At 47.1% G+C, this 16,353-nt stretch overlaps 1 protein-coding gene across 2 annotated transcripts in view; it reads left to right on the top strand.

Annotated features, from left to right (window-relative positions):
- The first annotated feature begins 304 nt into the window (after positions 1-304).
- znf106a (zinc finger protein 106a) overlaps positions 305-16,353 on the top strand; it is a 19,281-nt gene continuing 3,232 nt past the window's right edge. Inside the window, exons 1-17 of one of the 2 annotated variants that reach the window (XM_056426627.1) lie at positions 305-354; positions 1,062-1,081; positions 3,042-3,095; positions 3,446-3,507; positions 5,334-5,528; positions 6,398-8,344; positions 8,432-8,879; positions 9,691-9,760; positions 9,950-10,104; positions 10,402-10,462; positions 10,569-10,862; positions 12,647-13,445; positions 13,788-13,837; positions 14,549-14,694; positions 14,790-14,924; positions 15,541-15,657; positions 15,780-15,971. In XM_056426627.1, the coding sequence (XP_056282602.1) occupies positions 1,076-1,081; positions 3,042-3,095; positions 3,446-3,507; positions 5,334-5,528; positions 6,398-8,344; positions 8,432-8,879; positions 9,691-9,760; positions 9,950-10,104; positions 10,402-10,462; positions 10,569-10,862; positions 12,647-13,445; positions 13,788-13,837; positions 14,549-14,694; positions 14,790-14,924; positions 15,541-15,657; positions 15,780-15,971 (4,731 nt within the window). In that variant the 5' untranslated portion in view covers positions 305-354; positions 1,062-1,075. Of the gene's footprint in view, positions 355-1,061; positions 1,082-1,125; positions 1,220-3,041; positions 3,096-3,445; positions 3,508-5,333; positions 5,529-6,397; positions 8,345-8,431; positions 8,880-9,690; positions 9,761-9,949; positions 10,105-10,401; positions 10,463-10,568; positions 10,863-12,646; positions 13,446-13,787; positions 13,838-14,548; positions 14,695-14,789; positions 14,925-15,540; positions 15,658-15,779; positions 15,972-16,353 lie in introns of those variants that run through there. The other variant, XM_056426628.1, reaches the window with a different exon arrangement.

Genomic DNA, 16,353 nt, shown 5'->3' with positions numbered 1-16,353 from the left:
CTGGCGTCAGTGCGCATGAAACCGTCAACGATCAGAAGTTGGACATTACCTGAACTCCGAGTTGTCTTGAACGCAACATTACTTCTTCCACAACGGAAGAACATTAAATAGTGCTGTATTTTTCTCTCTCCGGGCCATATACGCTAGTATAAACCAAAACAGCCACGTTGAAATAGTTTCTAATGTTTCCAAGTTCCCTGTTGAACAATCACACACCTGCCCAGTGCACCGCGGTGGGCAGGTGTCCCCTGAACAGCGGTGTCCCTGAACGCCTCAGGGTTGTAGCAGGAGGATGTTGTCCCAGCGGTGGATGAGAACATGAAGTAGCCACACACTCCTTTGGCGGTTTTAAAGGTAGTCAACAGTATTATCTGATGTATTTACAATGCACAACAACGTGTCTTATCTGTACTTCATTGCACTTTTATAATTTGGTAAATCCGTTCCTTCCGTTGCATGAGCTTGGGGGTCTCACGTCAGTGTCGCTGGCTAGCACGGCGTTGCTAACTTGCTAACCTACTCACGCTTTGATAACTGTCGTTCCTACTTTACAGTTAATGTCAATTATGTTAGCACGCATGCTGATTGTATGTCTGCTGAGCTTCTTGTTCGCCTTTTGACACAGTTGTTATGGAAACGCGAATGTCCGAACTCTCAGAATCGAGCAGCTAGCTACAGCTAAGCTAACAACAACCCAACAACCGCAGCTAGCTGATGTTAAGTCTTCGCGTAACTTTAGTTCTTAACTGCTGTACAACTATAACAGTCACGGTTGTTGCAGCTGACTGACTTTGCCTGCGTTTTAACGGCAACTGTTCAGCTGTAATGTGACTCGTGTTGATGAACTCCCAAGTTAGCCATGAGCTAGCAAGCTAACTTCACTGACCTTTGTTGTTGAACTGCTTCGGTCTCTCTGCTGTTCAACGTTACCTCTCCGAGAGCCTTACGATCTCTTCTAAAGACGACTTTACTTCAGTGTCAAGTCATGCATCTGGCTGCCAAAAGAAAGCTCTATGGTGAATAATCCCCCATTAAACATCTTCTCTCTTGTTTTTAAACAGATCAAAAGGTGAACATGGAGGTGAGATCTCAAAAAGTGTCTTTCCACTCTCCTGCCTGCTGTCCTGTAGAGATTAAGAGATTGAGAGGAAATATGAAGCCTTGTGTTATAAATAGCTGCCCGTTGCTGCTTTGAGAGTGAAGATCACTTTTGATGGAGGTATTGTGAGACGTGTCGTATACAGAATATGGGCTTGAATGATGGTACCTTACACCTGTTTACTATACATGCTCAATAATCAGGGCTCGTACGCTCATGGAAAACCTGGAAACGTCATGGAATTGTAAAATGGTCATTTCCAGGCCTGGAAAAGTCATGGAAAAAACTTAAATCATAAAAGTTTTGGAAAAGTCATGGAAATGTGTTATAATCACGTCATTTACGCCGAGTTTGAAATAAGTAATGTTTTTTTAAAGAAAGACGCTCAAAATATAAGCCGGCGTACGCCCTCAATACGCCAAATGTTCTATATTTTTCATGTTTATACCGAGATTTCAGTTTGGTTATGGACATTTGGTTTAAAGTCATGGAAAAGTCCTGGAAATCCATCGGTCAACATGTGTAAGAACCCTGAATAATACATTTAGCAGTTTGTCTGATTAATCAGCGATATAGTAAAGATAAGAAAGTTGTGCATAGACGGATAGAAAAAACAAAACACTGCCTTGAATTATCAGAAGAAAGTCCTGAGTAGAAAGAAGTATTTATCCTGATTCATAATGTTTTTGTCCTGTTCGCTTTCATCAAGTCAAAGATACACAGAAGCCAGGATTAATTGTACAGTTCATTCATATGTTTTTGAAAGGAGGACTCAAATTATAAGCTGGCATAGGCCAAGTCCAAACAGATTTGCACATAAAGGATAATAGTTTGATTAAAAGAATAAACATTTATATAAGTGTTTCTAAGAATAAACATGTATAGTAATGTTTATTCTATCAAACTATTGTCTCTCATTCATTTGTTTCTTTTAAGGTATATTGTATGCTTTGTAATTCTCATTGTTTGAATTCTACATTTTCAAAAAGATTTCATGTACACCCAGATTTCAGTTTGGTCATGGAAATTTGGTTTAAAGTCCTGGAATTCCATTGATCAACATGTGTAAGAACCTGCTAAAAGTTTGGGAAAAGTCATGGAAATGTGTTATAATCACATGTTCATTTACGCCGAGTTTGAAATAATTATTATGTTTTTTAAAGAAAGACGCTTAAAATATAAGCCGGCGTACGCTCTCGATACGCAAAATGTTCTACATTTTTTATTTTTATACCGAGTTTTCAGTCTGGTCATGGAAATTTGTTTTAAAGTCATGGAAAAGTCCTGGAATTCCGTTGGTCAACATGTGTACGAACCCTGATGTACAATTGAGACGGCGTGGATGTTTTCTTTTTGTTATGTTTCTCCAAAGATTTTGTTTTGGATGGTACTAAATCTGGTATAAAGACAACATATTTATCCCCAAATCTATAAAGCAGTAACATTTGAGAACAGAACAAGATCCCCGCGTCATCAGTTGCTGCTTCTTGAGAAGGAAACACCGAATGACACTGATATGTATATCTTCACCGGCCTTTGACCCGTAGGTGGCGTTAGATTCTAACCCTGCTGGTGAACATTCAAATTCAGACAGAGCGCCACAGTTGCTCTGTCAGCAGACTGGAATTAGACCAGTGTCCAGGTTGAACGTGCTGACGTTTGAGCTGCGGCACGTCGTTGAATAGTGAGCTGTGGTAGTCTAGGGAGACTTGAGCTCCCTCCAATGCGTCGGTTTGATGAGTCTGAGTTGTTGCCGAGAGCTCACCCAATTATTTTTGATCGTCACAATGTCCAACTACGGTTCGGCCACACTGACCACACACTATATTTATAGTTCAGTGTGTTTTGTTACTTTGTCCTTGTAAATTGGGATTGATAAGATCTTTTATTGGTGACATTATCTCCATTCACACGAATGAGTTGATTTCTACTTGTGTTTAAGATGGCGAAAAACAGAGAGTGCATCCTCTGTGAAACAGTCAACTTCACCAAGCAGGTAATTCACCCTCAAACTCTGATGTACTACCAATGTTTAGATGCTGTATTATTTTTTAAAATACCTTTTGCACTCATTTATTTCTGTCCAAATGAAACTATTTCAGCTAATAGGGTATTTTAATAGTTTGTTTAATCAAAGTGAAAAATAACTTTCCCATGGATAAACATTTCATCCTTCGGTTTCTTAATTTTTTTTTACAAAAATCCCCAAATCCAATGCAAATTCCTCTTCTTAGGGATCAGTAACGTTTGATCGACTGCCGAGCTAAATAAGGAAACCTGCTGGAAACCGACATGTTTACTGGTTGCTGAAAAAAAGAAAACCTTTGTTTCAATGTGTATCTGCAGGAGGTGGACGAGCACATGAGGAGTATGCTGCATCACCGCGAGCTGGAGAAGCTCAAAGGCCGGTGAGTCGTAACGTCCCCTAAAAGTAAACAACATATCGTGACTCCACATTTTACGACGATTTTTTGCCGAAATTAGTACTATCAAAACATTTAGTTTCCCAAATACCACGAGATCTAGGAGAAGTTATACTTTTATGATTTCGACTACGATTGCATTTCATTTAATCCGCTATTTGAAACAGATTTGTAACGTCAAAGCTAAACGATTGAAGAGTTTTGCCCAAATGTATTTGGGTCCGGAGGCACGAGTGCACACATGCACGTGTTCGTCACAGTTATCCGGCGAGTGGATATGAGGGCAGCTGTCTCAACTGTGGCAAATATATTTAGACACAATCTCTCCGGAACAACGGGCATGACCGATAGAAGGCAACTGGCTGTCTTGTGACTCCCATGAGTGAAAGTATGCGGCCCGTCACTGAGACGGAAGAAAGAAAACCTGGTTGAGGGGACGGAGTTGTTGCTAAGTTACTGGGATTTCATAGAAACATTGATGGCATCTTTTTAAACGTGATGGTCAGGTACATTTGAATAAATAAACGATATGAACAGTATGCAGCAAGTGCAACAAATTACGAAAGAGACGGTATAGTTACCTTCGCATTGAAAATGCGGAAGGTTATGTTTTGATCGCCGTGTATTTATTTATTTGTATGCGTGTTACTCGCATAACTCAAAAAGTATTAAACCGAATCGCATGACATTTGGTGGGATCATTGGTTATTATCCGGGGACCATTTGATTAGATTTTGGGATTGATCGGGTCAAAGGTCAAGGTCAAGGTCATGAAAAGGTCAAAATCTTCTTTTTACCATAGCACGGTCAATTGATATCCAATTGGCATGCAACTAATGCCAAAATGTTCATAATTCAATGCCCGATCTTGTGATATGCAAAGGTATGCGCTCTACCGAGTGCCCGTTCTAGTTTCAAAAGAGTGCACGGTGATTTAGAGAAACCGTCTCTCTTTACTTTGATGTCCAAGCCGACTTACACATTGCACCTCCAGCAGAGGATTCGTCATTAAAAAGTCTGGCTGCATTTCTTTCAGTACTGTCGAATAAATAAAAGTAGCCCCATCTCACAGATAAAACCAGCTGCACGAGAGGTCACAAAATGACGGCATGCCGTGGCACAGATTTGAAAAAGAGGATTGAGGGGGAGCCGGCCAAGTCCCTGCCCTTATCGGAGTTACAGGATGGCATACTTGGGAGAGGCTTTTGAAGAGGATTCTCCGAGCAGCTGCACACGGCTCCAGTTACGCAGGCTTCGCTCGGGATTGGCCGGCAGGATGCTCAGGCCTGCTCCAATAGCACATGCTGGCCCGGAGGGGGGCTGGGTCCCGTCTCCCAGGGAGGGGCGCGAGTGTAAAATACAGACGTCGCCTTCTGTGGCGTCTCAGAGCGCAGCGGACACCATCATGAACGAGCAATAGGTCGCGGGCGCCGTGCCTCTCTCTCTCCTTCCACGCGTCCCGGTGCTGCGCCGCATGGCTGGTTGTTGTGGCTGGACGTAAAACGGCTAGATGAGCACGCTGCCACCTCCCGCCCTCGCTCTGACGCCTACGGCCTGCTGAAGAAAGAAAATAAAGAAGAAAAAAAACAAGATCAGGAAGATAAAGATTTTAACTTTTTTTTGAACAAGGAAATTACAAGTTAGCTGCCTCCTGATCTGTGACAGAGAATTTGGACACGTTATCTTTAAAGGATTGTTGAGTATTCTCCTCTCCCGATTTTATTTTGACTTCACAGTCAACAGAAACAGAACCAGATCAGAAACATGCCCGAGGGAACGATTGATCGCCCGCTCTCGCCTTCCCTCCCCAGGGACTGCGGACACGAGTGCAGAGTGTGCAAGGTAACCGTGGCGAGCCTGACTGATTATGCCGGCCACATTTCCAGTCCCACGCACAAGAAGAACGTGGAGGCCGCCGATCAAAAGCACAGCGGGCACGACCACGACGAGGACTACTGCGACCAGGCTTTGGTGGACCTGATCGAGAAGAGAAAAGAACACATCAGGTAAGGCAGTATGTCATATTTATTTAGCAAAAACACACATTTGGTAAAATAAGTTTTATTTCAGTGCTTCTAATCAACTGTTAAATAATAGTACAATTTCATATTTGTCACCATGGCATTTGATCACCAGTCCATCCCCGAAAAGAAATATTGCCATTTAGACAAATCAATTTCCGTATGCACCGTTTCCATTCCGACACGTCTTTCGTTATCTCTTTGTTCATAATGTGTTAAGATTGAACCGCCAACGCAAATGTCGACGTTAGCTCACGGGTTGGCCGCTTGTGTACATGCGCCATGTATAGTCACATTTGAGCTCGGTGGAGCTTGCGGGCCTGTTTTAGCCGCTGCTTCGAGTTGAGCTGCTTGCAGGAGTCGTATGTCAGGACTGCAGCCTAAAATAAAAACATGAGCGCACACACACAGAGTTCACACACTCGCCTACTGCCCTTTAGAAATGGTGAAACACAACCAAAAACCATCGCTCCAACCTTGTGCTGCTCTGAAATCTGGAATCAATTACATATATTTTGATGTATAATCGTGGTTTTAGGATTGAAACCACAAACCTCAAATTAATTGTCCTGTAGGACTCTTTAAATCCAACTTTAGTCTGCATCTTTGGCTTCTAAATGTGTCACTGGTAACTGTAAAAAAATATCTGAATGTCTGGACTCTGCTGGTCGAGCCGTGACACCTAAAAAAAACTGCGAGCAAAGAGATGCGGTTGCCAGGGCGATTGTTCAACAGTTTCCGGTGTATCTGAAATGCAGCAAAAGAGCCTTAAACCGGCATTGTTTGTTTGATATCACTTTCGAAGTTTATAAAGCAGTTTCTCATCGACGCATTCATCTCATCGTTCGTTGTAGAAAAGAAAAGGAAACTGCTGCTGTAAAACTGGCAAAGGAAGAAGAGGATCAGAGGAGAAAGGAGGAGTTTCAGCAACGGTTAAAAGAATGTAAGGAGCGTTACCGGCAGGAGTGTGCCTGGAAGCAGCAAACACAGGGGTTCAAAGGATCCGGGCAAAACAAAACCTGGTATGGGGGCAACCAATACAGTGCCTACACACAACAGGATGCACAACCCTGGCAGCACGGCGCTCAGGGAAAGAGCGCCACCTGGCATGCTCAGGAGCCTCCCAACTTTCAGAGATGGGCTTCTGGACAGTTTGCTGGTGGGAACTTGCATTGCCTGGACGGTTTTGGAAACAAGCAGTGGGATCAGGGTTCATATTTAGGAAATCAACAACGAAGTCGACTGCCTTGGCTTAGCAACGGAGGCAGCAGTAACGGGGTCTACGGTCGAAACAACATTTCCCAGAACCCACAAAGGAACCGACCCCCGAACTTTCTCGAGCCCTTTCCGATGTATCCCCCTCCACTCACTTTCTTTCCCCGGGCTAACCAGTTTCAAAATTCATTCAATGAGCAGGGAGGTCAGCAGGTGGATGGGTTCCAGAACGGTCAGGGGCAAAAAGCCGAACCTGACCACAACCCTAGTAAGAGCTCGAAGACCTTTGGTAGCAATCCAAAGCTGGACAAAGCCTGTCGCTGGTCCCCCTATCCAGTCACAAAGGGTTTAGAATCTGCACCCCATAAGGACACCAACCCAAACCCATCAGAGCAGTACACCAAAGTCCCCAAACCCCAGACACAAGACAAGGCCCGGGCAACCAGTGCCTTAAACAGACAATCCCGACCTGAACAGAAATCGGGGCAGTTGACCCCGAGTGCACAAAGTGCGGAAGAGAAAGGAAAGAAGAAAAAGAAACCCCAAAACAAATCCAGAGATAGTAGTAACAGCAGCGGCAGAAGCAGCGGCAGAAGCAGCGGTAGTGCCCAGGGAGATGGCCAACCGAACGCCACGTCCGATCCGTCCAATCAGAAGGCAAGCAAGCCATTGCCGCCTAAAGAGAGGAAGATGTCCTCGCTTCCTGTTCTCAACGGTGCAGCGCCAGTCGGCAAGGCCTCCAGTCCAGCGAACGCCCAATCCAAACCGGCTGCGAAGCAGAGCGGAGTCGGTTCTCCGGCTCCGCTCGTCGGGCCCCTTCAGTCCAGGCAAGAACGGCAGCTCCCAGAGACGCTCAAGAAAGCCAAACAGATTGTGTTGGAGAAGAGGGGCTCCCTGGAAAGCTCCAGAAACAACCAGATGGAAGCGACACTGCAGATCGCGGAGGAGCAGCAGAAGGACCGCGTGCAGATCCCGGTGGGCGTGAACCAAGAGAACAGGCAGAGCGCAGCCAAACCGAACCCGCCGGACGCCATCGGGCCAGAGAAGCCTGCGGCACAACCTTCAGACAGCAGCCAGTTCCTCCAATCGTTGCAAGTCAGCACCTCGACCGCGGAGAGCTCGGAGCCCGCGGCCTCGAGCCGGGACGACGAGGAGGAGGAGGAGGCGAGCGGGAGGCGAGCGGAGAAGGAGGCGAGCCCGGTGGCCCCGCCGGACGAAGCCACGCAGGCCGCCGACGCCGGGCAGAGCTCCGAGAGCGACTCCTCCAGGAGCAGCGAAGCTCAGACGGCGTCGGGTCCAAACGCCTCCAGTCTGTCGGCGCTCGACCTGCCTCCCGTCTTGAAACGCGACCTGACCAAACACGTGGGCTCCAAGAGCAAAGCCGGCGGCCACGAGCCCAACCTGAACATCGCCAGACGGGTGAGGAACCTGAGCGAGTCGCGGCGGAGCGACACGGAGAAGGACTCCGGCCTCAAACCCACCGTGCGTCAGCTCCTCAGCGCCTCCGGGTCTCGGCGCAACGTGAACTGGGATCAGGTGTATCAGGAGGTCCGGAGGAAGCAAGACAAAGGGAAAGGCATGCCCAGGTGAGCGTTTGATCCGACATTCAGACGACATTCTACCCAATCGTCTTCGGTTTCAGTTCCTCACGCCGCGTCCTCTTTGTCCTCCAGGTTTGGCATCGAGATGGTGCCGATGGACCAGGAGGAGGACGCCATTCCCCTGCTCGAAGGCTTCCAGTGGGAGACGTTGGTGGACATGCCCACCTCCCGAAAACGCTCCTTATCCGAGAGCAGCGTCGCCCAGCCCCCCGCTCACTCCCTGTTTACGTCCCTCGTGTCAAACGAGACCGACAAGAGAGACGCCCTCGGCTCCGAGAGGCAGGGCGCCTCCGTTTCTCCCCATCCCATATTCGCTCAAGGGAACAAAGACAGTCGGCAGAAGAAGACGGTGGAGCGGATGCTCGACCGGTTTGAGGCCAGAGCGCAGAAGCAGCCGGACGAGCTGACGTCCGCTGCGGCGAAGGCCCTCCGGCGGTCGGACTCGGTGCTCGGGGACAGCAGTTCGGGGACGGAGTTGTGCGACGGCCAGGGAACAGGAAAGAGGCGAAGAGCAGCGAGGGTGAGTCGAGGAAACGGTGTCAAAGGGGAACCGGCGCGTTTACAGGTCTCGGGAAGTACGACTGCACGTGTAGGGAAAAAAAGTTATTTGCAAAAAAAAGCTGATTTAAGGTCCTTAAGACTAATACGTTGGAAACTATAACGGGCACTCGGTAGAGCGCATACCTTCGCATATCACAAGATTGGGCATTGAATTATGAACATTTTGGCATTAGTTGCATGCCAATTGGATAAAAATTGACCGCGCTATGGTAAAAAGAAGATTTTGACCTTTCCATGACCTTGACCTTTGACCCGATCGATCCCAAAATCTAATCAAATGGTCCCCGGATAATAACCAATCATCCCACCAAATTTCATGTGATTCGGTTTAATACTTTTTTACGTATGCGAATAACACGCATACAAATAAATACACGGCGATCAAAACATAACCTTCCGCATTTTCAATGCGAAGGTAATTACTTCTATCTGTTGATGCGGAGTTAGAAAGAAGTGAGACCTCTGCGACCCGCTGCTCATCTCTGTTTGAGGCTCGAGGTTTCATTAGCTGCCGTTCGTGTAACATCTGAATATCATACCAATTGCATTGTGGGCAATGTATGCACATGGTTTTGAAAAGGAGGATGAAAGTGTTTGCTAAAAAAGACTATCTGGTTCTGCTGCATAAAACTGACCACCGTGAGTCCGACAGCTATAAAGGAATGCAACGCTAATACTGGGGAGCGCTCTAAAACAAGGTCTGTGCGACTTCTATTTGTGTCTCCTTTAATACAAAGAGTCAAAAGGTGACTGTACTTGTTTCCTCGCAGGACGTTCCCAGCGCGGAGACGTCTTCCTTGGAGCACAACAGCAAAAGAAGGAAAGTCAAATCTAAAAAAGGTATGCGCCTGTGAGTCGTGTTGGATTATTGAAGCGTGTGTTCGTCCTCTCGATCTGCCGTCTCGTTTCGTGATTTCGGTGGGATAATTTGACAGTTTCAACTTCGATCCATTTGCAAGATCACAAAGAAGATTCTAAGCGGCGAGTGGTGCCGATCCAGCGGTGGCTCATGAGAGTGTTTTGGTGCAGAGCGTTTACAGATCGACCAGCTGCTGGCGGTGTCTCTGCAGGAGGAGGAGCTGAGTCGCTCCCTGCAGACGGTGGACGCCGGCCTGATCCAGGCCCGCACCGCACTGGAGGCCGCCTTCATGGAGGTGCAGCGTCTCATGGTGGTCAAACAGCAGGTACACAAATACAACCGCACACACACTCGGGGGTTCGCTCGAGCATTTGTTGTCTTGCCAGCCACTTGATGTCAGTGACGGTTGTCTTGAAGGGTACCTGTACATGCTGTTTGGGCACTGTAACTGGATGATAATGACAATAATAAATAGGTTTATTCACATTTAGTTCTTTAGGCCCCTTGGTTTTCTTTGACTGCTTCTAGTTTTCTGTCATGTTCTTCTTTCAGTAATCACTATTATGTTTATTTTATATTCCAAGCAGAAATCTTCACCTTCTGAGTGTATGTTTTGTCTCAGGTGACTGGAGAGATGAGCACACTCAGAAACAAGCGCATTGACTTACTTAAAAGCATGCAAGGTAAGGACTAAGGAAAGCACGAGACTCTATTTTCTTAAATTGTATTTGACCACAAAGTGAAATAAACAGAGGAATTCACTTTGTACTATGTTTTTTCTCACACAAGGTCATTTAGAGGTCCCGAATGAAGTCCCGAAGGTCAAACTAAAACAGGAAAAGATGGATCCGGTAGCAGCTGAACCCCACGTGCCGCCCCCCGCGCCGCTCCCCTCGAGTCCTGCCGGCGAGCCCGCCTCCCCCCCCCCCTCCGGCCCTCCCTTCACGCCTGTAGCCATCAAGCAGGAGCCTCAGTCTCCCGTCCGTGTCTGGTCGGAGCCGGACCCGGTGGACCACGTGACCCCCTGTGCTCACAGCACAACTCCAGAGCTGCGCGGCGCTTCTGCCGCAGCCTCGTCACCAGGTAACGGCACACGGAACATTTATGCCTATTTCTTTACAGATTGTAGCACTTATAACCAATATGCCGGTAAAAGACAATAAGATAGTGTTTTTCCTGCCACAAATTTGCTCAAATAAATAGATAGATAGTTAGATAGATACTTTATTAATCCCCAAGGGGAAATTTGTCGTCACAGTAGCAGCACCAATAAACTAAACGAGAATAAAATATAAAAAACGGATGAAAGATATAGATGTATACAAGTAAAATACAAAATGAAGTACAGTATATATGTATATAAAATGAAACATATATGTATATATATATACTAGGGCTGTCAATCGATTAAAAAAAATTAACTAATTAATCGCACATTTTGAAATTGCGATTAATTAATCGCGATTAATCGCAGTTAAAAGTTCATTCTTTTTAAAGACCAAACTTCACACAGAGCTGTGTTTTCAAAGAGGCTCCTACCTATAAAGTGCCAGCGAGGTATTTAATATCGTGGATGATAAATTGTTTCTTCAGTGAAACATCAGATTAGTAAATAAAAAGAAGTATATTGAGACCCCATTGGTCCTGTCATCTTTAACATTGAACAGCAGCAGAACCAGTGGCCTTGATAACTGACTGACATTCACATATGTCACGTTCACAGGGCTCTCAAGTCTCACGCATTGAGCGTGAGACTCACGCATTTCGGTCTTATCTCACGCACTCCCGCCACAAAAAATAGTCACTAGCACCCCCCCCCCCCCCCCCCCCTGATGGAAATCTCACGCTCGCCTGTCTTCAAAACTGGAGAGCCCTGCGTTCACCCTCTGGAGGCTGGGGGCATTTTATACATTTTACAACAACAAAATTCACCTTTTAAAGGCGTTTGCATATGACACACCCCCACGTGTTCTACATCAAACATTCCAGAACAATCTCAGCTCTATTCAATGAGGCTCAGTTGTCCTGGTGCGGTGTTCTCTGCTCTATGACTGACAGGCTGCTATAGAGCCTCACCTGTGAGGTGGGAGGTCCTTTGTGATTTACTGAGTGTTCATTGGTTGTTTTTTCCCCAAAATGTTGACAGACAAACTGATTGACCAATCACGGTGAAGGTTTCGTGTGACGAGTTCTTTCCGCGCCGCGTCCCCCGACACGTCGCCCCTCCGTTCCTCTGTGTATCAGAGGGGGAGACGGGAGGAAGGAGCAGCAGGAGGAAACCCGACTGATTCATCCACGAGTTAAACTGATTTCTGCTCCTTATTTTCGCGGAAAAATAATTGTTTTAAAAACGGAAACAGTGTTAAACCGTACTGCCGCGGCTTGACACTCGGTTTGAGTGTAAAAACTTCAACGAACACCGGAAGTAAACAAAGTTGCGTGAATTGCGTTAAAATATTTTAGTGCGTTAACGCGGCCAAATTAATCGCATAGCCATAGATTAACGCGTTAACGCTGACAGCCCTAATATATACACACACACAAACAAATATAATACAATGACTGTGCAAAGTATACAAAGTAAAATATAAAATATATATGTATATATATATACAACATATATGCATACACAATACAATACGAATGACTGCAGTGTAAAATTAAATTAAATATAAAAAATATTAAATATAGACAGTGTGCAAAATGCAAAGTATGTGTGTAGTGTAAATGAAAATGAAATGTGTGTAGTGTAGATGAAAATGAAATGTGTGAAGTGCAGATCAACATAGTGTAAATATGAAGTTATTATTACATCCTCTAATTAAAGCAGCGGTGTGCTGATCCGTGTGCTTCTGAAACTCTTGCAGATCCTGCCCTTAACTTGAAGCCGTCCCCCGAAACAAAACGGCCCGAGTCGTACGCGGAGCACAGTCGGGAGAACGTTAACGACGCCGCAGACTGCAAAGCGAGCGCATCGGGTCCGGCTGTCACCCTGGAGAAGGTCTCGCAGGCGTCCAACAACTTCCTCGCCCCTTCGGGCGACTCCAAAATCTCCATCGCTCTTCTCCCGGCCAGCAGGGCGAGCCCCGAGGCGGGCGGCGGCGCCGTCGACTGCGCAGCCTCGCACGCCTTCGAGCCCCCCGCTCTCCTCGATCTGCCCGCCTCTCCCTCCGAGCTGAGGGGCGGAAAGCGCGTACGGAAGCTGAAGAAGAGGAAGGTGCTGAAGAAGGCCCCGGGGCCGGAGCAGCTCGAGAGCAGCGACACGGAGATGGACGGCGACGCCTCGCGGCCGAGGTGGCTGCGGCCGCGCCGGAGACCGAGCGGCAGCTCCGTGGTCAGCACCTCCACGCGGCCCTCGGAGGACAGGGAGGGAGACGGGAGCATGGAGCTGGGCGAGGAGACCTCCGCGCCGAAGAAAGAAAACCCCGAGTCCCCCGAACACGAGCCGGAGCCTCCCCAAACGGCCCCCGCCGAACTCGCCGTGAACTTGGATTCTGAAGAAAGCATGGAGGTCACCGCCGCCTGTCCGCAGCCCCGCGCGGACCACCCGGTTCCGGCGTCCTCTCCGGTCCAGATCCCAGACTCCTCCAGGCCGGCGCCGCAGAGCCTGGCCTGCAACAAGGTCTCCTCCACCAGCGACATGGACGTGTGTCGGTCCTCCGAGAGGTGAGACTCATTCTTGACCTCTAGAAAACTCACGGTCCTTCTCCTGGAGTGTGACGTGCTCCAGAACAAGGGAACAAGTGGACTTCTATTTGACATTATTATTTGAAGAGAGCAATGAAGTGCAAAGTAAAGTTGCAAAACATGAGAAGAAGACGACAGTAGATGATCAGATCAGATCGGCTAACGCAGTAAACGATCAAGGATTTTATAATCATGACAGATGACTGAATCTAGACATAAAACTCGACCCGTGAGGATCCTTTTGCACGAGGTCTAATCCCACGTTATTTCGGATTATACCCAAACTAAACCCACTCACCGCGCCCCTCTTCTTTCTTTCAGTGACCTGCCGTTCGCCGACACATTGCCCAAGATAACCAAGATCTCATCGGGTGAGTTCGTCTCTGCAGAGTTCTCCGTGTTATGGGATTCGGGTTTTTATAAAAGAACAAGATTGAGTTCCTACGCCACGTGAAAACCCAGCGGTAGCAGAGAGGGAGGTGTTGTTTAAATATGTGGATCGCGGCGCACGTCGTCAGACGGTCTCTCCTGGACGCCGTTCATCGAGCTGCAGAGAGAAGCTCTAAACCGTCTCTCTCACCCGCTCATCTGCTTTTTAATTTCTTTACGATGGACACTTTGCGGCGCTGGTCGCACACCGTTACTCCACGGCTAGTGTTTACGTTTCAACGCAGAACCAAACGTCAGACCGCCCTCTGAGCAGCCGGAATTAGAAATGCCATCCTCCTTGAGCGGGTTAAAAAAAGACTCTCCGGGGGCCCAAATTACTTTTTATGGGCAAGATATTCATAGAGGTGTGAGTCGACTTTCAGTGACGCCGTGTGAAGAGACACAACCGTCTGATCATACAGTCATCCTGACGCATAAAGTTATAAACCGATGATCACTTGGACATTTAATGGAGAAAGTTTGTTAAATCCGGTGCTTTGACGAGCAAACGGCGAAGCTAGAAGTTTAAATCTCTGCACCCGTTTGTTTGTAGTGAACAACCGTGGATGTTGTTGTTGCTCAAGCTATGAAGTTAATAGGTAAAATGTACTATTAATCTTTGAGCTCATGTGTGTGTGTGTGTGTTTTTCCAGATGCCTCCTCTGACCACGGGCAGGATGATCTGCCCACCGAGGGCGTGTTTGAGGGTCACCGGGAGGCGGTGAACGCCGTGCAGATCTACAACGGGCTGCTGTACACGTGCTCCGGAGACCGCACCGCCAAAGCCTTCGACCTGGTGGTGTGTGTCATCGGGGGGTCAGGGGTCAGGGTGTTTTATACCTGTGAATACAACAACCCGGCCGACTTGTCTTTTCTCTCTCTTTGCCGCTGCAGACTCATAAATGTGTCGGCGTGTTCGAGGGCCACACCTCCAAAGTGAGCTGCCTGCTGGTGTCCGTGGCGCCCAGTCTGCATCGCCGCCTGTATTCTGGCTCCAGTGACCAGACCATCTGCTGCTACAGCCTCAAGGTCAAAACACACGTCTTCTTCACGCCGAGTAATCGCATTCATAAGCGATAATCCACGCAGCTCTCATTGAACCGTTCGAGCCGGTCGGAAAACAGAGGAATCTTTTTGTGTAATGCTTTGATTAATAACTGCGGAGAATTTTATTTATTCGTTCTCACGTTTGTCGGTCGTATGTTGACTTTTTTTAAATTATCAGACTATAGGAAAATGGAAGAAGAGCGCCATTCTTCCCTCTACTTTTCTTTAAAACAATACTTGTGAGCATATTCTGTACCATATTCGCCTTTTTAACCCTCCCGTTACCTTCACATTTACTAACATATTTTACACTCGGGGTCAATTTGACCCCAGCAATTAAAACCTCCAGAAAATTATTAGAATTAATATTGTTTCCCAAGTTTAAGTGTGAGGCACTTTATGTTTGTTTGTTGACTACCTAAATAGCCCTTTAAATATATAAAAAAGTTGATATTTCTTATATGTTTGACAGTGAAAAACAGCCTGGGGTCAAATTGACCCCAAAGAACACCGACGTTAAACATTGAATGGGGTCAAATTGACCCTAAAGGTCACAGGAGGGTTAAAACAGATAATTTCCCGTGTTCCTCGCCCACAGACACGAGAACTCGAGCAGCAGTTCTTCCTCTCGGACCGAGTCCTCTGCCTTTACAGCCGATGGAAGATTTTATACGCCGGCCTGGCAAACGGCACCGTGGTGACCTTCAACCTCAAGGTGAGGGACGCACACGCGTGTGAAATGCGTCGAGCTCCGTCGGCCGGAGAAAAAAGGTGGAAACGCGCGACGGTCTCCGCGAAGAGGCTTTCATTTCTGTTTTCCGCGATCGATTTGTTTAGACCAACAAGCAGATGGACGTGTTCGAGTGCCACGGGCCGCGCGCCGTGAGCTGCCTGGCGTCGGCTCAGAAGGGCGCCCGCAAGATCCTGCTGGTCGGCTCCTTCGACAGCACCATCAGCGTGAGGGACGCCAAGAGCGGCCTGCTGCTGCGCACGCTGGAGGGTCACACCAAGGCCGTGCTCTGCATTAAGGTAACCCGACACTCATTGTTTTGGACTGAAGACATCAGAAAGGATTGAAACGCACAGAACAGACGACAAACTCGGGGATTTTTCGCGCGTCAATAAGACGGAGCGGTTTAATAATATTATGTATTTCGCATTTCATATGTGACGTTTTGCTGGCCAACATAAGTGTTTTATCTGGGATAAAACATCAGGTAATCGGGATTATCGGATGTTTAACATTCATTCAAAACATCAGATAATCCAGATTATCTGATGTTTAACATTCATTCAAAACATCGATAATCCAGATTATCTGATATTTAAGATTCATTCAAAACATCCGATAATCCCAATTATCAGATGTTTAACATTAATTGTTTTGGTGATTTTAACTCCTCCTTGTTTC

Source organism: Pseudoliparis swirei, chromosome 11, assembly GCF_029220125.1.
Source record: "Pseudoliparis swirei isolate HS2019 ecotype Mariana Trench chromosome 11, NWPU_hadal_v1, whole genome shotgun sequence".
Taxonomy (NCBI): domain Eukaryota; kingdom Metazoa; phylum Chordata; class Actinopteri; order Perciformes; family Liparidae; genus Pseudoliparis; species Pseudoliparis swirei.
The sequence above is the reverse complement of the archived record's forward strand: the minus strand, read 5'-3'. Positions and strand labels throughout refer to the sequence as shown.